This window comes from Stegodyphus dumicola, chromosome 8 (genome assembly GCF_044657685.1).
Source record: "Stegodyphus dumicola isolate Sdum_Otavi_A_Nest chromosome 8, ASM4465768v1".
Taxonomy (NCBI): Eukaryota; Metazoa; Arthropoda; class Arachnida; order Araneae; family Eresidae; genus Stegodyphus; species Stegodyphus dumicola.
The window spans coordinates 101122152-101147753 of record NC_140775.1 but is presented as its reverse complement, the minus strand read 5'-3'; the positions used below and the strand labels follow the sequence as shown (position 1 = coordinate 101147753).

The 25602-nt window shown below is 31.0% G+C and overlaps 2 protein-coding genes across 8 annotated transcripts in view; one reads left to right on the top strand and one right to left on the bottom strand.

Annotated features, from left to right (window-relative positions):
• Rtca (RNA 3'-terminal phosphate cyclase) overlaps positions 1 to 1847 on the top strand; it is a 53749-nt gene extending 51902 nt beyond the window's left edge. The window contains exon 11 of the mRNA XM_085822188.1: positions 354 to 1847. Within this exon, the coding sequence (XP_085678314.1) occupies positions 354 to 431 (78 nt within the window). The 3' untranslated portion in view covers positions 432 to 1847. The remainder of the gene's footprint in view (positions 1 to 353) is intronic.
• The window catches only part of LOC118192690 (protein O-linked-mannose beta-1,2-N-acetylglucosaminyltransferase 1-like), a 438475-nt gene continuing 414504 nt past the window's right edge, over positions 1632 to 25602 (bottom strand). For all 7 annotated transcript variants that reach the window (XM_085822182.1, XM_085822183.1, XM_085822184.1 and 4 more), the window contains 8 exons: positions 17915 to 18043; positions 10730 to 10920; positions 10207 to 10251; positions 10052 to 10115; positions 9874 to 9945; positions 6282 to 6323; positions 6102 to 6169; positions 1632 to 2977 (listed from right to left, as the gene is read on the bottom strand). In XM_085822182.1, coding sequence (XP_085678308.1) covers positions 2905 to 2977; positions 6102 to 6169; positions 6282 to 6323; positions 9874 to 9945; positions 10052 to 10115; positions 10207 to 10251; positions 10730 to 10920; positions 17915 to 18043 — 684 coding nt within the window. In that variant the 3' untranslated portion in view covers positions 1632 to 2904. The remainder of the gene's footprint in view (positions 2978 to 6101; positions 6170 to 6281; positions 6324 to 9873; positions 9946 to 10051; positions 10116 to 10206; positions 10252 to 10729; positions 10921 to 17914; positions 18044 to 25602) is intronic.

Here is a 25602-nt window from a genome sequence, read left to right as displayed (position 1 = left end):
GTTTTGTATTGAATTCAGTAATAAATTGTCTTTAAAATGATATATACAAGTTTGCATTTTGCGAAACGTAGCATTTCCTATAAGCATACAAAGTTCAAAAACATAAAAATTTCCAAAAGTGTCCACAATTTTGCCCACCACTGTATCTCTGTATCAAATCATCCCTGTATAAACGTGGTAAATTTGGTCCCTGTAATATACACAGTAGCCATGTATAATGCCATATCTAGGTTGTTTTTTTTTTTTTTTTTTTTTGTTGTTGTTGTTGTTTTAAAAATGACTTATTTATACATAAATTAAAACTCCAGTTATTGATAAATATGACTAATGTAATGTATTTCTCCTACATTTAGGCCAAATACAATATCCATCAGAATGAAACGGAGGAATACAGCATTATGGAATGTACTGGCATTGGTTTGGAAAGGTGATGTAAAGGTATTACTATTTATGAATATTATTTCAGCTTTAAGAAAGATGAAAGATTAAAGCATTCATATTTTTCTGTTGTATCTTCATAATTGTACAGTCTACCAAGAAATAAAGGACAAACTGAATTACAAGAGAAAATACACAAAAATAATCATAGCAAGTAAAAGAGTTTGAGATTTTTCATATTAAAGCAGAAAAATAATTTTTGAAATGGAGCTTATTTAAATTATATTATATGGCTGTCCTGTTAGCTGTGTACTTTGTTAAAATGTTGCTAAATAATATGATTCTATTGAAACTGCTCTGTTGTATGTTTGTGAAATTATTTCTAAAATATATCAAAAAAGATTTCAAATTATTTATATCAATTACTAAATTGAAGCAAACATACTTGTTTGTACTTCATAGTAACTGTGTAATTTTCTTGGTCATGAAACTCTTACATTATTAATTTCATTTATGTATCTTTTGGCTTTTTTTTTTTTTTTTGTTAACAAATAAAGAGTAATAATTATAGGGGCTAATTAAAATTATAGAATAAAATACTTATTGTGAGCAATTTTTTAATTTGAGATAATCATTTTTTTTTAACTAGTGAAAAGAATACATATTAGCAAGTTATAGACACTACATGAAATGTCATAATAATATAAGTACATGAAAACATGGCAATTTATTGAGTATAATTTTAAAAATAAAAGTTTTTTTAAAAAAAATTTTTACTACTAGGTAAATTATGCAATAGCATTTCATACACATTAAAAATGTCTGAAATCAAATTTCAAAATTAGCCTGTAATGTAGAATAATAAATATTAAAACAATTTAGTCTTAACCAAGAGTGTTTCTAAGAATGTTGGAGCAAATGCATAGATGAATGTTACTTTGAAGATAACTAGATAGTCAAGTTTTAGTTTAAATGGAATTTAGTTTTAAGCGAATTTGCTAAATAAGGATTTTATGCAAGCTCTTTGAAAAAAGTATGTAAAAAATTTGTTTTATTATGACTGATGCACAATTTATGCACATTATCCTGAAGATAAACCGATTTCTTGTAAATTATTTCAGGGTAACAAAATTATTTCTTAGCTAGACCCCTATGACATATGTATTTAATAGATGTGCAGAAATTTTAGTGTGAAATACTGAATTATATATAAAATCTATTATGAAAATCACAAAATAATTTCAAGAGACTAATTTGTTAGAAAAGTACATTTTATTATACATAACATGTGATGCATCTACTTAATTTAACCATAGAAAGTTCATATTGCACTATTTCTGTACAACAAACTACATTAGTAATAATATTTGAAGAACTTTTATAGTCAGGTATTTGATCAGCTTTACCCGATGGAAGGAAATATATCCGCCACGTTAAAAAAAAAAAAAAAAAAAAAAAAAAAAATGAAATTTTAAAAAGCAGCATTATGTATTTCCAGCAATTCACTACATATTTTATACACAGATTTCACTTCATCTTTAACAGAAATTACTTCAAACTGCAAGTTAAATAAAATACATTTAACAAAAATATTTGCATTAATTTTATAGCGAAATACATTTTAAAAACAACTTGTTTCAAATATTTTAATTTTTGATGTGATTAAAATTGAGACTTTTAATTTAGAATTGAATAATAAAAATTACATATCAGACTTGGATAATGATATGCATACTTATTATATTTATAAATTTCTTAAAATTATTTAATCAAGGTAGTGCAGATATTCAAAGTGATGAATGTAATCTTACTATATATGTAATATATAATAATAACAACAATGACATAGTATAATTTAAAATAGATAATTTTTCAGAAGTTCGAAAATATGTCTAGAAAGTAAAATATTTACGATGAATTTTGTCAATTTAATCATTTTTATACATTTACATAAACAGCAAAAACATGGAGGGAAAAATGTATTTCTTGTTCCACTTGAGAAATACTAGATGTTTTCTTACTTATTTTTTCTTCCCCCCCCACAAAGTTACCACATGCCAAATCGAATTGTATTTTTAGCATTTTTGAAGCATCTGCAAAAATTATAACTAACAGAAAATGCACTATGCAATATAGTTTAAGTCTAAATTTTGTTAGAGGTATATTGATAGTGCAGTTATGACTAAAATTACACATAAAGTAATCAAATATTACTTTAAAAAATTGCAAAAATGCAGAATCAGCTATACATACAAAATTTTACAAATGACATTAAAATGAATTTCCTTACACAAGGACACTTTCAAATGAACACACATGCGGCCACAGCAACAATGCCCAGCAAGTTGCTACCTGTACATAATTTTGAGGTGTTTTCATAAAAAACACCTTTATTTTATAATAACACAATCAGTTATTCACATAAGTTTTTATCGATTGTACTGGAACAAACACTAAAACATGAAATGGACACCATTTTGTAGATTTCGAGATCGTTTGAGGATCAGGATCAGTTATGGCACTAGACTACCGGAGTCTATCTTTGTCAATTTTCTGGTCTTCTAAGTAAATAGGTGTCACCCGAGCTGGCTTGAAAGACCTAGTAATATGTAAAAAACAGATGTGGTTTTATTATCACCATAAATGAAAATAGCTTCAATCTTCAATAATGACTAAGCAAATGTAAATTATGAAATATGACTAAGCAAATGTATTTTAACCCTAGAAAGTTCATATTGCATTATACCTGAATAACAAACGATATTAACAATAAATATGGTTGAATTCAATCAAAATAATTTTTTGTGCAGTAAAATGTTAAAAAAAGTATAAAAATTCAACACGGAAATTCTTTGTGTAAAGGAATGAATGTATCGTTGTTTCCTCCATGGTGTGTTCAAAAATTAGCAAAATGGAAAGTTTTCTTGATTAAAATATAAAGCCAAAAATTCACTTGCTTATCTGATCCGAGATTTTCTTTAATGAAGATATTACAGATGATTGCATGATTAATTTTTGAGTAATTAGTTTCAACAGATTAAAAATATAAGGTAATAAGACTAAAAATGCAACACACGCACTTCTTTTTATATTCATTCTTTTTATATTGTTGCTATTTGCTTTTAGAATTCCATAATATTTCACTGCCTATTTCCCATTTCAATAATTAAAAAATCAAAACTTGTATATTAACTACTAAAAAATGATACAAGCTAAGAAGAGAAGAAAAAAATACTATTTGTTTTGTAAATACTGTAATTCTGTATCTCTTAATCACATTTTTTTATTTAATGATTTAACAACAAACAAAATAACTGTCATGTATAACTTTTCTAATATTTTAAATTGACATACAGGGTGATTCAGAACTGTTGTTCAGAAATTTACAAGTAGGTCAGGAACATGATAACAAGCAAGAATCTTGGGATGATTATGATTGCAAATGCAATCCAGATGCACTACATGCTCAAAGCCAGAGCCTAAAAGAAGCAAGACAGGCTGCAAATAGTGATAATACAACATTTTTACTTTACAAGAAAGTTTTAAAGCAGATGTTCAAAGTTACGACTCCACTTGCAGTAATGATTTGTGCTACCAAATCCATTTCTGATTCTTCTTGGGTTTCATACACTAAGGTTTTCCTGTCACCTCAAAAACACAAAAATCAAGAGGGGACAGATTTGGTGAATGAGGTGGCCAAGGGATGGTCAGCGTGGTCAATCTATCACCCCAGAAATGTAGCTTCTAAATATTGGTAGGCAGTGTGGGAAAATGTCCAGGACTTCAGCCAGAAAGGTGTAATGTGTCTCCATCTAAGATCGATGGAAGCAAGTCGGGGCCAATCATTCTTTCACCAAGCAAACCTGCCCAGACACTAATGCTGCAGCGACGTTGAGCAGCATGACGCCAAGTGGCTCTTGGGTTTTCATGTGCCCACACATGAACATTGTGCACACTGCAGATGCCTTCCAGTATAAACATCACTGCATGAACTACAAAGTTGAGGACTGTTGCAGTCTGCTGCACAAACCAATGAGTCCTACCAGCAGACAAAGCCTGCGCGTGATACGGATGCAACTTGTGCTCATGTAAGATATGCCAAATACTGTATTGAGACATATGTAAACGTGCTGCAATACTTCTCTCTATGTCATTTTTGACATCTGACAGCACGGCTTCTTCCAGGCTATGTTTCCACATTGTTGTTACTAACACAAGTATCGTTCATTCGTGTTTCAAAACACAGTTTTGCTCAATCCATTATGCAGATGTCCAAACATGTTGTGAGCAGAAATACATCTGTTCAGAAAATGGGAACAATACAGTTCTCTAGCAGCTGTTCCACTGTAATTAACTGCCCCGTAAACAATGTGCATATCTATCTGCCAAATTTCCTATTCACATAACGATTAACTCTTCCTTAGGCTCGCACATCCAAAATATGCTTTTCGTCTCTTTATCTTGTCCAGCTTGTTGACTTAATGTTTTGTGTTTTCTTTTTTCTTCATGCAAATTAGAACAGAAGTCAATTAGTGGTGAAGAAACATTGTTGCCACTGATCAGCGGATTGGTACATGACAGAGTTAGTGAACTCTAGGAACTTGCTTGTTCCCTCTCTTGTTCTGATTTAATGTTGTTTTTAATTGTGAATACAATAAATGATAGATTTGAGATATATTCTAGTATTTTATTTCATAACAGTAAAGTATGCTTTCCAATAGACTAAAAAAGTTCCCCATGGCAACGTAGCTTTCCTCGTGACCTCTTGCATGTCTGGGTTGCACATGCGACCATATGTTTCTACACATTTCTTTCTATCTATTTATTCTTTCTATCTTTTTTCTATTTATCCTATTTCTGACCTACATCAGATTTTTGAACAATAGTTCTGTATTACCCTGTACGTAATGTTGTTATACGAAGTTCTCTTCAATGAACCAATTTTTAAATGATTTTGGAGGATGTTGACATTTTGCAATAAATGTTTTAGTGCATTCAGATTTTCTACAAAGTTTAATTTTGGAGACATATTCTCTGGTTGCCTTTGCTTATAGAAAGTTAATTTACCAAAATGAAATCAGGAGTAAATGATCTTTTTAAGAGCCTTATGTGAGGCTCTAAGACCTGAGCTTAACTGTAATTTATATGCACATGTACAGTTGGTGTGTTGATTTATATTTTCCATGATACTTAACACATACAACGATCATACATGATTTTGAGTTAACTAATTTGCTTTCCAATGAAATCAAAAAACAATATATTACGAAATAACACAATTTGCTCAAGATGAGTGCTATATGATTATATGATATACTTAAATTTCATATTTTCAAAGGCTTTATCTAATTAATTAGATATTTTATTATATTTATCTAATTAATTAGCCTTTCAAAATTTCTAAGTAAATTAAATTTCAAAATTTCTAAGTTAATTGAATAATTACATTTATTCAATGTACTAATTTTTTTTTTAAATAGTAAAATTATACCCCCCCTTTTTTAAGACATTGCTAGATATGCACATATTAGTTAACTCTGGACAACCAATGTAAAATTAAAGCACATTTTCAAATTTTCTGTTTATCAGATATGAATTATTTTCATTTTCAAAATATTATTTTTCAGTATTTTTGTATTTTTTAAGAAAGCAGTAAAACTTTAAATGAATTCAAAATATAAAATAAAATTTATAATATATTTAATGATGTAAATTTAACTTACGAGTATGAAGAATTTGGCACTCCTACGACTAATAAGTGATTTCCTTTCATGAAAAGTCTCCACATACTCTGGAATATAAAAGGATTTTTTTTTTTTTGTAATACACCAGATTCAGCAAAAAATGTGTAAAAATAAGAAATTCAAGTTAGCAAATTACAGAAAAAAAAGCAAGTCACTAACTTTATGATATCCTCTGGCATCTAAATCCCAGATTTTGAAACACTGAAATATATAAGAAATTTTTAATTATAATATGAAATTTAATGAATGTCTATTTAACAATGAAAAGTATTAATACTGCATACTACATTTTAGAGCAGAAAATTATCTTCAATCTGTTTCCCCTCATTATTACAGTTTTGAATAAAACTACAAAATAATGTCAAGCACTAAACTTTATAAACAGAATATTCTTCAGTGTGAAAAACACATTCTTCACACTACAGACTAATTTGTCATTGGAGATTAGAAGAACATGCTATTTTATATTAAATTTTTTATACTTTGGAAGAACTGTTGCAAATAAGAAATTTCATAAAATTCGAGTTACTTAACATCATCAGTTCATCATTAAAAAAAAAAAAAAAAAAAAAAAAAAAAGGTGTATGTGATAGAAAAAATAGTCTGAAAAAATTTTATATTTTGTGTAATCTTCACTTGTATTACATGTCCTTGAAAATAATATTACTATAAATAACTTAATGAAAATTTTGAATAAAATATTATATCCATGTGTAAGAATTATTGAATTAAGGCAAACACTCTAGAGTTATCTGCCTAAAGAAGAGGCATGTCTTAACCCTTTGTGGTTATGTCTACTCTCAGCCACTAAAGATTTTTTACCATTTCAGTCATATGGCTGCTGTCAGCTACCACAGCAAAGAACCATACTGATCTTACATTATATTAAGTCGACAAACTTCATAATCTTACATATTGTGTATTACTGTTCATTCAACAAAAATTAATTCCAACCATCTTGATTTACTTAATCTTTAAAGGGTTAATGAAGTATTTTTGAAGAAAAATTGACTAGATTTCATAATAATATGGAATTTGGATTAATTAATTAAAGTTTCTAACTCTAGATTTTTTTATAGAGAAACTGAACTACATTTGCATTACATATGAAAAAAATCCCATACAATTAGCTTGTTTAGGTACTTGGGATAAAAACATGGGATTAAATATCAGCATTTTGCAGCCTCCCTCAGCCGTGTTAGACATGATATAAAACTTTAAGTTCCATTCAACTGCTAAAAACTACACCTGTGATGAGTTACCAGTGTTTCATATACATTAGTGCTAGAGGTATATATGCATGTATAACATTTTGTTTTCAGTTTCTCTTTCAGATTCAAATGAAATTTATTTGATAAAGATTAATCAGATGCTTCAAGAAATTTTTCATAATAATGATAAAAATCAAGAATTCAAACCAGGATTTTTATTGGCAAAAACTTAAGAATTATTATTATTTTTTTTTTTATAAATGTGTCGGAAAATTTTTATAAATTATAATTGAACACTTAATATCTTTTTCTTATTTAATGCTATCAAATTATTTCAGTTTACATAAGAATTAAACAAATCACTTGCTTTTTTTCTTTCCCTTAAAAAAAAAAAAAAAAAAAAAAAAAAAAAAAAAATATGAATGAAATAATCTCTTTATCATTTCATTTTCTCTCTCTCTCTCTCTTTTTTACTTCCTTGCATGAAGTAAAGGAAGTATTGTAAACACAAAAAATTCCGGGTACCATATTTCAAAGAAAAATCTATTTAGACCACTATTAAATGCAATTTAACGATGTTTTTGCATGACATCTGTGTGTATGGACAGAATAAAGGACTCTTTACCCCCCAAAAATGATAAAACTGATCTAAAATGATTTCTGAAGAGGTTTTTTTTTTTTTTTTTTTTTTTTTTTTTTTGCGTGGCGTCTGTATGTAAGTATGTATGCATCTCACAAAACTCAAAACACAAGTACCCTCAGAACGTTGAAATTTTGTACATACGACTGCTATAACATGTAGATGTGCACCTCCTATTTTGGTTGCAATCAGCCACACTAAAAGTATATAAATATATGTATATATATCCACTCTGTTACTCAGCTCCATGAGCTCAGTTTTTTACTCTTGTATGTTGGTAAACTGTGCATTTTTTGTTTAAAATGATTGAATTATGTTGTTCTTACCTTCCGGTTAAGGTTTTTATGCCTTTAATTAACTAAGGTTCACCACAACAAAGATAATGTCTTCTTTTATTATTGTGAATTAAATCATGCTTAATTCATTCTGGAATTAACATTTAAGTTATTAAATTATCCTACATATTAACTCAGCATAGCATTCATAACAAATTAAGTCAGTTTCTACACCTTCAGTGTCTCTCTTGGTTAAGACCAAAACTTTCAGTTTTGTGCGGCAAAAACTCTGTCTTCTTGCCCACTGGCCGAACTGCTTGTTTTTGAGTAGAAACTAACTGTAAAAGTTGCTCTTTAAATTGTTTTAACTGTATTTATTTTTCTATATTTTTCAATTGAAATAAAAATATTTTGAGGTTTTATGTATTTTTGCCTTGTTGCGGAGTGAGAACTGAATTAATTGAATGAGAAATATATCTCTAATGAAATTTGAGGAAATAAGTTTAAAAGAAAAAATGCGTATAATTTAATATTACATACAAGGAAGTCATGTGGTGCACGCATCAGATTTATTTTTAATGAAGCAAAACTAGGAAATTTCATAATTAGTCCAAACGGGCTTTGTCCCTAAAGGACTATTGTTTTCGTTTTATGTTGGTTCACTATAAATGACCGTTTCACTTTTCAAACTGTTGCCACCCAATGTTAGAGTCCTGCATTATATTTGAATAATGAATTAAATAATGAAAAATCTGCATAAATGTATGTATATTTTTTGCATTGTCATGAAACAATGGTACATAGAGCCATCGAATTTTGAATGATGTAATCCTACTGTGAATATGGGCATGTGAAAGCTTAAATTTGAAATTTGGAATTTGTTTTATTATCGATTTCATATTTTGTAAAACTTTAAAGAATTTTTGATTAACAAACTCAAGGATTTCAAAGCCAGCAATGGCAACATTGTACAGAAAAAACATTTTTAGCTCCAGAGCGCGAGACTCTGTATCGGAAATTCTAAAGATATGCTCAATTTAAAAGTATTTTGTGATATTACTCTTGAATTGAATTTTATGGTTTAAGTGCAAAGAACGTGATATTTGATAAATAAAGGTAACAGACAAAATATTTAAAAAAAGGCTCCTTTGGACATAATTTAAAATTTGAAACCTTTCAGATTCTCTTTTTTAACATTTTGTGTGTTACCTTTATTATTATTATTTTAAATAAGAACTTGTTTTCAATTCACAAAAGAACATGGAAATAATTTTTAGTCAAGCATATCTGCACATAAAAAACAGTGAATGCCTTTATAGCAGTAGTCCATCAGTGATGTCAATATCTTGAAGAGGGGGCAGTATTATGTAGCACTCGCAAAAAAATAGATGATATATTAATATACTACTTAGCAAACATTTACAGACACAAATGCATTTAGCTTCATCTTTAACTGAAATGATTTTAAATCAAATTTGTATTCCAGTATGTAATTTAATAATAAATAAATAATAGATAAATATAATGAATTATTGGTTCCAACACAATAAAAAGCTTATAATAATTGAATTTATTTAGGAAAAGATTTGAATGGCTTTTTTTCCCCCCCCTCTTTCATTTCTTACCTTCGCAATTTGTAACCATGTTGTAAAGTCTCTAGGTCCATTCATTTTTATAAACATGACATAAACTTCACCCTTTGAAGGAAAAAGGGAAATTAAGAATTTCTTGTAAAGTAAAATATTATTTTTCAGAAATCAAAAACCAATACATAACCACAATCCAAAATTTTTTCACAAATACCTTTGTATCGGGAATAAAATTTTCTTCACAAGGTGATTTACTATGATCTAATACCACTGCCTTCCTGGAATTCAAATAAATAAACTCAGCAAATAAAAAGAAATGCCATAAATATGTAAATATAAGCTATGAAAATTAATTTTAAAATGATTTACCTTAAGAGATCATGTATAACTTCTTCATAATTATCTTTCTTTACACTGTAATTATAAAAAAATATATGAATTTCAAAAATACACTTGGTATTGGCAAAATATTTTTGAAAGTGGCGATTTTGAGTATACAAGCATTTTTATGTTCAAAAAACATTTTATGAGTATTCAAGTGAAAAGTCTAAAATATTATTATGCAATTAATAGCTACAGTTATTCATAATAAAATAAGACAAGTTTCTTTTAAGTGTATAAATTATAAAGCATGAAATTACTTGACATTGAAGCTGTATTTCTTCAATTATTACTTGATAAAATGTTATGCTTCCACATGAAATGAAAGAATTGATTTTTGCATTTATTTAAAAAAGATAAAAATTTAAATAATTATTTTTAACCATAAGTGTTATAAATAATGTATAATTTTCACATTTCTGTGCATTTAAAAAGCTTAGCTTTTAAACAGAAAATGCTTAATTCCCTTTTTTAGGAAGAAGAGAAGTTCATATTAGATTAAAAAATATACCTATCTAAATCTTTAAGTTCCACATTTGGCTGAGTATTAAAGGCATGTTTCTTGAAATATATATCTTGGAAAAATGAATTCATATTCAATCCAGACGATCCAAAGTGGTATGTCCGTGACACATCTGGTACAATACATTCTCTGCCTTTTCGTATATCAGGCAAGCGCATCCACATATCCCAATCCCAGAGCTAAAAGAAATCATAACAAACAGTAAATGAAAACAGATTTCTTTCTTATATAATAAGCAATTAAAATAGTTTCAAACGATAAGAAAATGCCATTTTAATGCATATAAAAATTTAATTGCAGTTAAAAAAGCTTCATTAGTTTATGAGATATATTGAATGATTATTGACATTTTTTAATAAAATTTATAATCACTTTTAGAAAGAAAAAAATCCCTAAAGCTAGCTGTGCTAAGTAATTTTATATTAAAATAACTGAACAATTATAAACAAATCAAAATCGTATGCTTAAGAACAGGACTAATTAAGCAACTAGTGAATAAATTAGTTCAACTATAACAATTAGAAATGAAAATTTATTATTTATCATCCTATTTCATATCATTATATTGATTTCATAAAATGGGATATTGAATGATTTCATGTTAGTGTTGGTGAAATTACTTGTATCTGAAAACAGATCTTTCTCACTCAGAACTATTAAGGCATCATGAAATGGCTACTTCTAATTTATGCATAATCTATTATATCTTTCTCATTCAGAACTAGTAAGGCATTATGAAATGGCTGCTTTTAATTTACCCACAATCTATTACAGTCAAAAGTCTTTAATCCGGACTCGTCGGGACTTCCGATTTCGGTTTTTCCGGATTATAGATCATCAATTTAAATCTGGTAAGATGGCATGCAGAAATTATAAAATTAAAAATATGAAACCATAACTTATGAAATAAAGAGCAATTATGCTCTAAAGGGTATCAAAATTTACAAAAAAAAGCTTAATATTTATTTGTTTACTTTATTAACCATTTCTTTCAAAGTGCGCATGCGTAAAGCATACATTACTCATAGTCGAAATTAGAAAATTGCAACCAGAAAACTATTCGATGAGTATTCGTGATATTTATAATGATGAGGAATTTGATTTAAATCATATCAAAGATGGAGTACATCGAGATGAAGTACTACATTTAGTAAGGAATTATAAGCCGAATAAAATAAAAACATCTGCCCTGAAGATAAGGATAGCGCTGACAGATCAACTTCCAGTTCATTGCACGCCACGACGTTTTCCCCCACCCCCACAGAGCAGCGTGAAATTGATAAACAGATTTTGGAATGGTTAGAGAAACAAAGCCTATGCCTTTATCCATTTTTTGCAGCAATTCCACTTTTTGTTTGATGGACATCGAAACATGCTTTCGCTTTGTAGATCCTTTGGTGGCTCCAGAATTGGAAATTCTTTTTTACATAATCGAAAGTTAAAGCTTACTTTTATAAAATTGCTCTAACAGTCTGCAAAAAAATAATAAGCCGGATCCAATTCGAAGGTTAAGGAACAACGCTATCTGCAACATTAACTGAAATAGATAATTAGATAATTTTAGCTTAGCTTATACCGTTCGTTATACATTAAACGTGCATGTGTAAAGGTATTATGCGCATGCTCAGAAAGTTTGTAGCTTTGAGGTCTGGATTATAGATTATTCTAGATTATGGACATCCGGATTAACGACTTTTGACTGTATATGTTTTTATTAAAGAAATATTCATAATGTTTTAGGGATAGTCTGTTTAAGTTTTCTCCTGATAATTAAAAGTGCCTTATACTGGAGGAAATTGAGAGTATACCATAATTCCTAATAGAATCCTCCTTGAACTGCAGATGTTTTGGTTTGGGCAACTACTTTAACTGGAATAAAAACATGTTTCAAAGCCACAATCTAAATGTAGCATTTATTTCTTGTGAGCAAGCTTCACCATTTCCCCCTAATGTACAGCATGATAATTTGAAACTGCAGCTGCAATGTGTAAATCAGTGTTCTGCATGGAGAGGTGTGTTTGTGATATTTTGAAAAGCATATAAGTAGGATGAGTAGCAGTATGTTAATGAATTCTGTTACATATTGAAATGCCAATTTGGGTGGATTGAAGAGCATATGGAATAAGCTTTGATATGCTGAGCTGTGTAGGAAAGAAGTAGAGCCTTGAGGAGCAGTTTATATAATTTTTGGATCATCAGTCCATATAGCATGATAATTTGAAACTGCTGAAAGGATAATTTCATGATGGTGAAGCTGATGGTACCTTGTCTAAATGAAAATTGGAAGCACCGCAATTTCTGGACTAAAAGGCATGCTACATGTTTGGGTGCAGAATATGACATTTTTGAAAATAAGTAGAATTACAGCAATGTGACAGAGGAATTTTCTGAAGGTCCATCAAATTCCACAAATACAGTACAAAGTCTGTAATCCGGACACGTCGGGACTTCGGCGATTTCGGATTAGGTTTTTTTCCGGATTATAGATCATCAATTTAAATCTGGTACGATGGCATGCAGAAATTATACAATTAAAAATATGAAACCATAATTTATGAAATAAAGAGCAATTATGATCTAAAGGGTATCAAAATTTACAAAACAAAAGCTTAATATTTATTTGTTTACTTTATTAAACGTTTCTTTCAATGTAAGTTGTTTAAGTTGCTTAGGTTTTTATGCTAATACTTTTTCTTTAATTCTATAAACAGACATAATTTCTTGTTCAGTTACAAAGTTCCACTGTTCAAGTCCTGTAATTGCCGTGTCGAGAATACCGACTAACTTGTCAATCGAAATTTTTTCGTTTTCAATAACCTCTCTGTCACTTTCTTCACTATCGGAAGTGCACATGGGTAAACGCATGCATATCGGACGCACGCATTAGAAGCACATGCATAAATGCACTATGCGCATGCGCAAGTTTGTGGCTTTGAGGTCCGGATTATAGATCATTCAGGATAATGGACATACGGATTATGGACTTCGTACTGTACTAGCATTCTCCTCCAAATGAAACAAACCAACAACATAGAATTTTAGGTATTTTTATTCCCATATTCAATCTATAAGCTTTTTCTCATTTTTTTTTTTTAATATTGCTGGGTAAAATTTCAACAAGTAATGAAAGTATTTCAAAATTTAACATAACAAACTTCATCACTAACATTGTAAAATTGTAAACTGATAGTTTAGATTATATTTAATTTTAACCCCTGTATCTCATGCATGACATGAACATAACCTACAATGATATATAAGTATAGATCTTCTAAATGATACAAAGACAGTAACTAAGTCTACTAATTCATCTCTGATGAAGCCATTGCCTTTATAAAGCCCACTGTCTCTCTCACATCACTGGGTGTCCTTCAGAGATTCCATTGCCAAAAGTATATCAACCCAAATACGATAATTTCTGGAAGAAATGCCTCCACGTTTACGTGTTTAAAACTTAAATTTTCAGTGGATATGCCGTTTCTACCCATGTGGAACTTAGGTGCATTAAAAAAAAAAATATTTCCTATGATGTCATCGTATATAGTTTGGATGACCTTGTCATTGTACATAGTTTGGTGCTGTTCCCACACAAAATACCACTCAGTTGCTATCTGCAAACTTTATTTTGCTTACATTCTTTCCCTTGAATGGACTTACGTGCCTTATTCACCCTAAATGGGTTCTCAGAGAACAATAACATTCTTCCCTCTCTCAAATCAACATTCTCATCAATCTGAATAGTCTCTCTTCTCTGCCATTCGATGAATCTTCCAGGACCCATCCTCTCCCCTCCCCTGCCTTTTCAATCGTAAATCTGCAATTTTTTTCAAAGGCAGACACAACTCCTCCTGCGCTGCAATAACGAACTCTGGTGTATCCCCCCTTCAGCATGAATAGATTTTTCTTGGATAGTTTTTAAATAAGAAGGGAGCAGAAAATTTTTTAAAATGGCACAGAAGCTATACTGCTGGTTTTACGCTTCATGTAATTTTACATACTGAACAAATTGGAAATAGAGCAGCATATCGAGAGTTTGAAGTGGATGATAGATGCAATGAATGTTGGAGAACTGAAAAAGAAGAACTTTAAAATATGCCACAACAGAAACGTGCCAAAAGAAGTGGTACCGTAAGTTGTCCAAATATAGAGGTCGATCTTGCAGACTGGATAAAGGAGTAACAAGTAAAGGAAATGGCAATTTCAACTAAAAATTCACTTACAAGTAAAATTTATGGTGAAACAAATGAACATAAATGATTTCAAAGGAGGGCCTTGCTGGCGTAGCAGATTTATAAAAATAAAAAATATTTCTGTGCGAACTAGAACAACAGCCAGGCAACAATTACCAATGGATTGGCAGGATAAAAAAAGCTTTTTTTCTAAAATATGTGACAGATATTATTGAAAAACAAAAACTTCTTCCATAACAGATAATAAATATGGATGTAATGCCATTAGCTTTTGACTCTCCTGCAAAAAGAACTGTTGATGAAAGTGGTGCAAAAACTGTATCTGTGCTTACGAAAGGGCACGAAAGAATGTCATTTACATGTGTGTTAGCTTGTGCCACAAACAGTGACAAGCTAAAGCCGATGATCATTTTTGAAAGAAAAATTATTCCGAAAGAAGATTTTCCTAATGACGTAATTATTTGTGCAAACAAGAATGGATGGTGTGTGAAACAATCATGCATGAGTGGCTACAAAAAGTTTGGCAGTGTCGTAAGGGATCTTTTTTCCAACCAAAAGGGTTGTTGATAATGGATTCCATGCATTGTCATTTACTTGAGTCAGTGAAAACCAAATGTCAAAAACTGTCTACGACCTTAGCAATAATTCCTGGTGGTTTCACAAAAATTTTACAACCACTGTCAGTTAATGAATCCTTCAAAGCTGAAGTCCGAAGTAGTGGGAATGTTGGATGAATGAAGGCATACATATACCAAAAGAGGCAAAATACATAGACCATTTTATGAAGAAGTTGCAGAGTAGGTAGGAAGTGCACGGGAATCGGTGAAAACAGGGTCAATAACAGCAGGGTTCAAAGAAGCTGAAATTATATCCTCAGATACAGAGACTGTAAACCAAGACAATGAATGTGATGATGTGGAAGACTTGGCCTATTTAAATCAGGATATGCTAAACTTTTTTAATTCAGATAGTAAAGAATCAGATTTTGATGGCTTCATATGATGTACAGTTTGCTTAAATTTTTTTGTGTAAGTAAAATTTCCTTCTGTCATTCAAATTTAATATCTTGTAGCGATATTTTTATAATATAGTATATATATTATTATACTATATTATAAAACAAAAGGATTATACAAATTTTTATAATATAGTGTATATATTGTACAGTCAAATACCGAAAATCCGCCAACTCCTGAAATCCGTGTTGCCTCTCAAAATATAAACATTCAGTTTATAGGTTCTGGAAACCGCAACATTTAGTACGAAATACCGAAGAAAAAATACTTACCGAATAATGACGTCATAATTACCGAATAATGAGTCATAACAGAAATACCAAATTATTGACATAAAAAAAGTTAAAAAAATAAGATAAAAGTTTTTTCCCTCTAATCTCTGCAACGAGGTAAAAAAGCAGATTATTCACTTAACTCTTCATTCAAGTTCATGATTCCTCCGTTGTTGTACTTTCTGAGCTTTGTTATTTCATGATATTGTTTAGTGCTGCATTTTTTTTTATCCTGATAATTTGTAGATAAACTAAGAATATTTTAAATTTCAGCCCTTTTTAATACAAATGACAGATAAGAAACTCACTCATGATTTTCCTGCTTGCAGCGTTGAAAAATTTAAACATGTTGCATTGACGGTAACACAAAAAGTGTAAATTCTGCAAAAGATGGAGGCAGGTGCTACTCCTCGATTTATAGCAGAGTGGTATTGAATTGCGACATTATTGTGTATGATATACGAAAAAATAAAGAAAAGCTGTTGAAATTTTACAGCAACAGTGATTCTAACACTGGAAATATTTGCACGAGGTGAAATCGACAAACCTTGATACTGTGTACATATAATACAATGAATAATATAATCAATTTATATATGTAATAAATATAAATTATTGCAATAATGTATATAATAATTTAATTAAATGTATCTAATACACCTTATTTATTTTGCACTTTCAATCCAAATATTATGCTTTATCTTTTCTGTCCTAAAATCCGCACAACCTCTGATCCCAAACTTTGCGGATTTCTGGACTTCTACTGTACTATATTATCAAAATATCGCAATATAGTATATATATATTTTTTATAATATAGTTATAATACAGTATGAGTATTACAAATATGGACTTCTTTAGTGGGTAAATATAAGTATATTCATGAATTAAGTATATTTTCAAAATTTCTTACTTGTAATATATTTTTGAGTTATGGTTTCGTTTCATGCATTTTTCTTAACTCATATGTCATACATCAGACATAGGTCAAGATTTTACGTCTATAAGGTTCACAATGATGTCACGCAAATTTAATTTATTGCGGCTTTTATGCTGATGCAGCGTTTCTGCGTAATTTTAGTTTTTATCCCGCCATTTTTCTTGAGTGTGGCGTTTACGCTGATGTGGCCTTTCTTCCGGAAATTACCATAACTGAAATGGAATACATAAGTCAAAAATGCTCTTTTTAGCCCTAATGAAGAAGAACATATTTTTATCTCATGGTTTCATGTACAAAATATAACACTGCATGTTACTTATGTACTATTTCAAATTATAAAAATTATACTTGCTGAATACCTATGATACTTAAGGAATACTTTTTTTAGCACAGCAAACGATTATAAATTATAACTGCCCAAACACAGCAGCAATTTTATCAAGTTATTTGTAACTACTTTACTTGATTTATATGTTTATAAACAAATAAGTTTAGAAACAAATTTTATAAATTTTTATTGCCTGAAAGCTCTGATTTATGTTATGCATTTTTATTTTAAAATTTAACTGTACCTTTTCCATATAACCCAGACATATATAAATAAAAGAAATTTTAATTGGTACTTTTGAGAATTCTGATATCCCAAAGCTGAACTATGTTTGAAAAAGTAAAATACATATTTCAACAAATCTTATTAAAGAAAACAGGAAGATTCTGATATCATTTAAATAGAAGATAATATGAATAAAACAAACTTTTTCTGGTGTAGGCCAACGAGGTTCTAATTCTTCTTTGTATAGACTTCGCTTCAATATCCAACCTAGACCAGGCATTGTTTCAACTCTGTACAGCAAACCTGAATCTTCACTAGTATGTTCATATCCCTGAAAATAAATTTCAAATCTTCTTATTATCATATATCATTATATCAGAAAAATTTCTGAAAACACTACAAACAACTACAAAATAAACTGTTATATCAACTTCAATCCTTATTTTAAAAAGTGTTTTTTAAAGAACTTTTAAATATTTAATTCTATATATATAATACAGTAGGTAAGACTAACAATGGTAAAGTATAATATATATGTACAAGGTCATTCATCAAGTCCTGGGAAAATTTACATATTAATTATTCTTTGTGCTATTTTAAACATTAATAACATACAATTTATTTACATGTTTAATTAAATATGTTAAAGCATAATAGGGCTAATAAATTTGGATAGATACATGAAGGAAATATATGGCAAACTACTTATATAAATTTGAATTGCATAGTTTTTATGCATAGAATGCATCAGATGTATAAAAGTTTTTTGATTGACATCTCTTACTGAGGAAGAAATTGGTGAGAATTCTTTGATTTCTCCAGCTGCCTGATCTATTATTCTCAACAAAAATTCTTTCCTGATCAAAACTTCCTTCTTTAGGAGTGGGAAACAACTGCTGAGCAGCACCTGAGCTGACCTAGCATCATCATTCAAGTAAAAGAGTCCAGCAACGCAGAGTTTTAGATATTTTTATTTACATATTCATCCTATACTCTATTTCTCAGGATGCACCTTTTTAAAGGTACACAGATGTTTAATGAGCCAGAAAACACGAAAAATGAATTATATGCAATATTATAAATATGAGCTGCATTAAAGTAAAATTTTAGAAGTAAAGCATAACAATATTCTGCTTACTTAAGGAAAAGACATGATGAACTTAACATTTTGATTCAGATCATGTTTTCAGTCTACTTGTTATAGCATTCAATTATGAACCTGTAAGCTTACAGTTCAATGCTCATGGAAGGAAACTACAATTCCAATTTTTATCAATAGATAGTCCTATCATCATGAAAAACTCACACAGTAAGACAGTACAGGAAGTGATCTGGATGTTACGTGAACTGTTTCTTTTTTTCCCCTACTCACTCTCTACAATCCTCAAGGATTTAGGCAATGGCTTCCCTCATTTGTTTTTCATTTGTCAAGATACTTGCACATTACACCTGGGCTCAGCTTTCACATATGATCTCTAAATGATCAGGTTTACAAACATGCCTCTAAATGCAACAGTACTACAATCACTTGCACTAGGATATTATGGGAGGGCAGGAATTCAGCAATTGCACTTGCTCATAGACAAAACATAACAAATTAAATATCTGGAGCTGAAGTATAGCTTTAATCCATGAAGTATGAACAGTTCATATACTAGTCATAATACTTTAGTACTGGGCTACAAAGCCAAAGATTCATGACTCAATGTTCACTGACAGAAAATATGGTACTTCCAGTAACAGATAGTGCTACTACTATGATATCATGAAAAACTTATACAGTGAGAAACTATAAAATATCGGTCGTGGACACTTAGCCGATGGGACACTTAACCGACACCAGTTAGCTGACAGGATGTTTAGCCGACAAGGACAGTCAGCCGACAGGACATTTAGCCAACACGGACACTTAGCTGACACGGACAGTTAGCCGACATGACATTAAGCCGACAATGAGTCTTCCCAATGCTTTTAGATTTCTAATACTTTCACATTTCATTACTACTTTACTCAACACATCACACTACATTCATTCCCGCATGAAGTCGTTTCACTCCTCCCACTAATGAAATTTCCTTTCCTTGTCAGGAAGTAGAGTGATTCACCCTACTCCTCGCCACATAGCAACTACTTTTTTTAAATCTAAAATGCTATTTACACTCTCAGAATGCTATTTACAGGTTAGGCATTGCATATTTATTAATCTGGAATAGGGCTTCGGTACGGGAGTTCGTACCTCGTGGTCTGCGACCACCTAACAGAAGTAGGTTTGGTTTATGTAATTATGGCAAAGCCAGAGGGCTATCTGCATAATGGAAGGGATACCTTCGTGGAGGACTTTCTAAGGAAAACTGACTCGTATACATTTTACACATGAGGAAAACACCCATGCAGCCTATCCATTCGCAGGATTCGAAATTCGGACTGAACTGCCAGTGTTCAGTGACTTTACCGCTCCGCCGCTGCTGGGCCTAACAGAAATAGAGTGACCATTTTAGTTAATATATAACCAATCTCTTCCAACAAAAACTGCCTTTTTAGGCTAGAACTTTATAAATGCATTCAGGAAAATGGACGCCAAAAATTTCCCTATTACCATGTAGCTAAAACAAGAAAGAGAAGGAATAAAAGAGAAAAAAAAAAATTTAAATTAATGAAAAGTGAAATGAAAATTTATACATTTTTAACAGATATTGAGAAAGTTACATTTTATAAGAAAAACATGAAACAATATAACATATTACAGTCAAAAGTCTTTAATCCGGACTCGTCAGGACTTTGGTGATTCCAGATTATCGGTTTTTCCAGATTATAGATCATCAATTTAAATCTGGTAAGATGGCATGCAGAAATTATAAAATAAAAAATATGAAACTGCAATTTATGAAATAAAGAGCAATTATGATCTAAAGGATATCAAAATTTACAGCAGGAAAAAAAAAAAAAAAAAAAAAAGGCAGCTTAATATTTATTTGTTTACTTTATTAAACATTTCTTTCGATGCACGCATGCATAAAGCATACATTACGCACAGTCGAAATTAGAAAATTGCAACCAGAAAACTCTTTGATGTGTATTCGTAATACCGTATTTATGCGAATCTAATGCGCATACCCATTTTAAAACTTTAAATAATAAAAAAATTGTTTGTCGGCAAATGTAATGCGCATCAATGATATGAGGAATTTATTGAATCTTATTTTATACAACAATAGATTTGTATATAAACTATCAATTAATGGTATGATAATTTTATTTAAATTTAGATACCATATTTTATACAAAATGAATTTATACATAAAGTAGCAGAACATAGAATTAACCTATTAGTGGGCTATTGTCATGTGAAACAATCATTGTTAATTAGCACTACCGTTTATACGGTACCTATCGTAAAATATGAACATGAAATAAATCGTAACATTTCTATCTAGCTAACAGTTTCTACAATCAGTGATTAATAGTAAACGTCTTTATTCACTAATGTTTTCATCACTGGAATCCTCGCAGCTCTCTTCGTCAGAAGCAGATTCATTTCTTCTTTCCTCATACTCGGCGTTCCAGAGCACGTCATCGTCACTGCCATTCAATGAATTTGAAATGCAGCATTTCTTGAAAGATTTCACAATCATTGGTGCTTCGATGCTCTTCCAGGCAGCAGAAACCCAGTGTGCAACAATGTGCGGTGCAGCACGCTTAATTTTTCCTGTCGGGGTCAATACACGGTTTGGTTCACAAAACCATTTTTCGTACTCCGCCTGAATGTACCCCTTAAAAGGTTTATTTATACTAACGTCCAGGGGTTGTAACACAGACGTTACCCCTCCAGCAATGATAAGATCACTGCCTAGGCTGTGCATCTTCTTTTTTACGTCGTCGGTGAGATGACCACGAAGTGCGTCCAGACAAAGCATTGATGGTGGATTAGAGAGCCCACCAGGACTGCGTTTCCATACATTTCGGAGCCAATCAAGCATTAATGATTCCGTCATCCACCCCTTCTCTTGCTTTCGTATCAGGACATCATCTGGGAACAGCTTTTCATTCTTAGGGTTTTTAGGGCATGTTTTCTGTTTGAAGATTAAGAAAGGGGGAAGTTTGCACCCGTCTGTTGTTATTGCCAGCATCACTGTTACGCGTTGTTTTTCACATCCCGAAGTTTTGATGATAACTTCCTTAGTCCCCTTCTCCGTAATGGTGTAATTACGAGGCATATCAAACCAAATTGCCGTCTCATCAGCGTTGCCAATTTGCCCCATTGAAAAATTCTTTTCCTTCCGAAGTGTGATGATATACCACTGAAATGTTAGTAGTTTTCCCTCAAAATCTGCAGGAAGCTTTTGACATATTGTTGTACGGCGTCTTAGAAATAAACCCATCCGCTTCATAAACCGATCCACACATCCACGGCTAGCCTTAAACTCTTGTTTCGGTATTCCAAGAACTTCAGCCTCCTCTTTTGCTTTATTTCTTATGGTGTCACTAGTCATAGGTTGTCCATTCTTCCTCCTTTCACGTACAAATTCCAAAACTTTTACTTCAATTTTAGGGTGTCTTCCTTTGCGAGAGCTAGTGAATTTCTTTCTACTAGCTTTAGTTGCAAACAGTGCCAACTTCTGTTGCCGCCACAAGCGAACATTGCTCTCAGCTACATTGAACTCTCTCCCTGCCTTTCTATTGCCATTTTTTCAGCATAAAGAATTACTTTACGTTTGAAAGTAGCGTCATATGACATTCTTCTCTATTTGCCCTCCATTTCGTGACTACATACTCTGCAGGTTGTATCCTCTATGCAATAATGTGTCAACGATAAATGTAACGGTAAATGTAGTCGAGAAATTTGGTTGACGTCATCGGCGAACTTTGCACTTGAATCTAATGCGCACCCCAATTTTGAATACTACATTTGGCCAAAAACGATGCGCATTAGATTCGCGTAAATACGGTATTTATAATGACGAGGAATTTGATTTAAATCATATCAAAGACGGAGTACATCAAGATGAGATACTACATCTAGTAAGAAGTTATAAGCTGAATAAAATAAAAACATCTGCTCTGAAGATGAGGATAGTGCTGACAGATCAACTTCCAGTTAATTGCGCGCCACAACCGCAGAGCAGCGTGAAATTGATAAACAGATTTTGGAATGGTTAGAAAAACAAAGGATATGTCTTTATCCATTTTTTGCAGCAATTCTACTTTTTGTTTGATGGACATCGAAACATTCTTTCGCTTTGTAGAACCTTTGGCAGCTCCAGAATCGGAAATTCTTTTTGACATAATCGAAAGTTCAAGCTTACTTTTATAAAACTGCCCTAACAGTCTGCAAAACATAATAAGCCAGATCCAATTCGAAGATTAAGGAACATTGCAATCTGCAACATTAACTGAAATAGATAATTAGATAATTTTAGCTTAGCTTATACCGTCCGTTCTACATTAAACGCACATGTGTAAAGGTATTACATGCATGTGTAAATGCATATGTGCATGCGTAAATGCATTATGCATTTACGCATGCACAGAAAGCTTGCAGCTTTGAGATCTGGATTATGCTAAATTATCCCAATGATTAAAAGCACATATGAGATCTTTAAGAATCAAAAAATGAATTTTACTGATAGGTGAAAAAATTACTTAAATATTGAACTTATGGTTAAGTCAAAAAATTTTGTAATTCATAGTAAGTTTGAATAATTATTGGGTATGTATCAGCTAAACGTCATTGTCGGCTTAGTGTCCTGTTGACTAAATGTCTTGACAGTTAAGTGTCCCATAGCTAAATGTCCTGACGGCTAACTCTCTGTGTCGGCCAAATGTCCTGTCGGCTAAGTGTCCTGTCGAGTAAGTGTCCCTGTCGGCTAAGTGTCTGCGTCGGCTAAATATCCTGTTAGCTAACTGGTGTCGGTTAAGTGTCTCGTCGGCTAAGTGTTACGGACCCATAAAATATTTCATATTTCTTTTATAATTACATCTAAAAGTAGTAATGATTCCTTATCCAAGTTGTCCAACGACTTCTTAAACATCCCGCATATCTGTTCATTTCAAGAAAATGCTACAGTCAAAAGTCGTTAATTCGGACACCCATAATTCGGAATGATCTATAATCCGGACCTCAAAACTAAAAACTTTCTGCGCATGCGCCGCGTTGACACATGCGCATAGGCGTTTGCGCGTGCGCGTAAGACCTTTTACGACTGCACATATGAGTGTGCGCAAATGCAGAATACGTTTTCGCGTGCGCGTTTTATGTATAATGGACGTATAAGCTAAAATTATCTAATTATCTATTTCAGTTAATGTTGATGATTGCGTTGTTCCTTAATTTTCGAATTGGATCCGGCTTATTATTTTTTGCAGACTGTAAGAGCAATTTTATAAAAGTAAGCTTAAACTTTCGATTATATCAAATAGAATTTCCGATATATATTTGTTAATATGTAAAGGATCTAAAGCGAAAGTATGTTTTGAAATCCGAAATCTGTTTATCAATTTCACGCTGCTTGGCGGGGGGAACGCCACGACATAATGAATTGGAAGTTGATCTGTCAACACTATCCTTATCTTCAGCGCAGATGTTTTTATTTTATTTGGCTTATAATTTTTTTACCAAATGTAGTATTTCATCTCGATATGCTCCGTCTTTGATATGATTTAAAACAAGTTCCTCGTCGTTATAATTCGCTTCCGATAGCGAAGAAAAGTGACAGAGGTTATTGAAAACGAAAAAATTTCGATTGACAAATTAGTCGGTGTTCTCGACACAGCAGTTATAGGACTTGAACAGCAGAACTTTGTAACTGAACAAGAAATTATGTCTGTTTAATAGAATTAAAGAGAAAGTATTAGCATAAAAACCTAAGCAACTTAAACAACTTACATTGAAAGAAATGTTTAATAAAGTAAACAAATAAATATTAAGCTTTTTCTTTTTGCAAATTTTGATACCCTTTAGATCATAATTGTTCTTTATTTCATAAATTACGGTTTCATATTTTTAATTTTAGAATTTCTGCATGCCATCTTACGAGATTTAAACTGATGATCTATAATCTGGAAAAATCGATAATCCGGAATCGCCGAAGTCCCGACGAGTCCGGATTAACGACTTTTGACTGTATATGCTTTCATAGCTAATAAAAAAAATTTATAGGACTAAACCATTTTTATTTTTCTATATTTATCATTTAGATTGGAAACATTTACTGAGTATTAAAAGAAAATTATTATTTCAATATCATCCTAGGAGGGATTTTTTTTTTTGTGACATCCGAAAGTAATTTCCATAAAAAATGTCTTCCTGCCAGACATCACAAAAAGTCTTCATATTTTCTAAAGAAGACAATCCAACCCACCCTTCAAAGTTATTTTTTTTTCAAAGTGCATAAAAGAGAACATTTTAATTCTCATACATTCATGTATCAAATTTTACTCACCAGAAACACAACTTTAAAATGTTTTAAGGCTTAATATTTGAATACAAATACAGACTGTAAAGTGAATTTTTCAAGCAAAACATTAAATTTTGAGGGAATCTGAATTACTTCCCTGTATTTTTCAGTACATAAAAAACATTTATACAAACTGAGAGGATGAACAAAAATAAAATATCCCGAGTAAGGCAATATCCAAATAGCTTGCTTTTCAATGTGTTCATGAAATTTCATTATATGCAGCATTTTATTCAATTTTGTGATTTTCTGATTATTTAATATTTTATGTTATTTACACAAAATCCTTCTTTTCTTACACTTTAATACATTGTTAACTTTTCTGGTTGATATATTTATGACATTTCCATGGCTTTTAGTATGTTAGCTGATATTATGCTGTTTAATTCTTTCATCTAAAACACTGCTAAATATTCTTCCAAAGAGATTTTAGAAA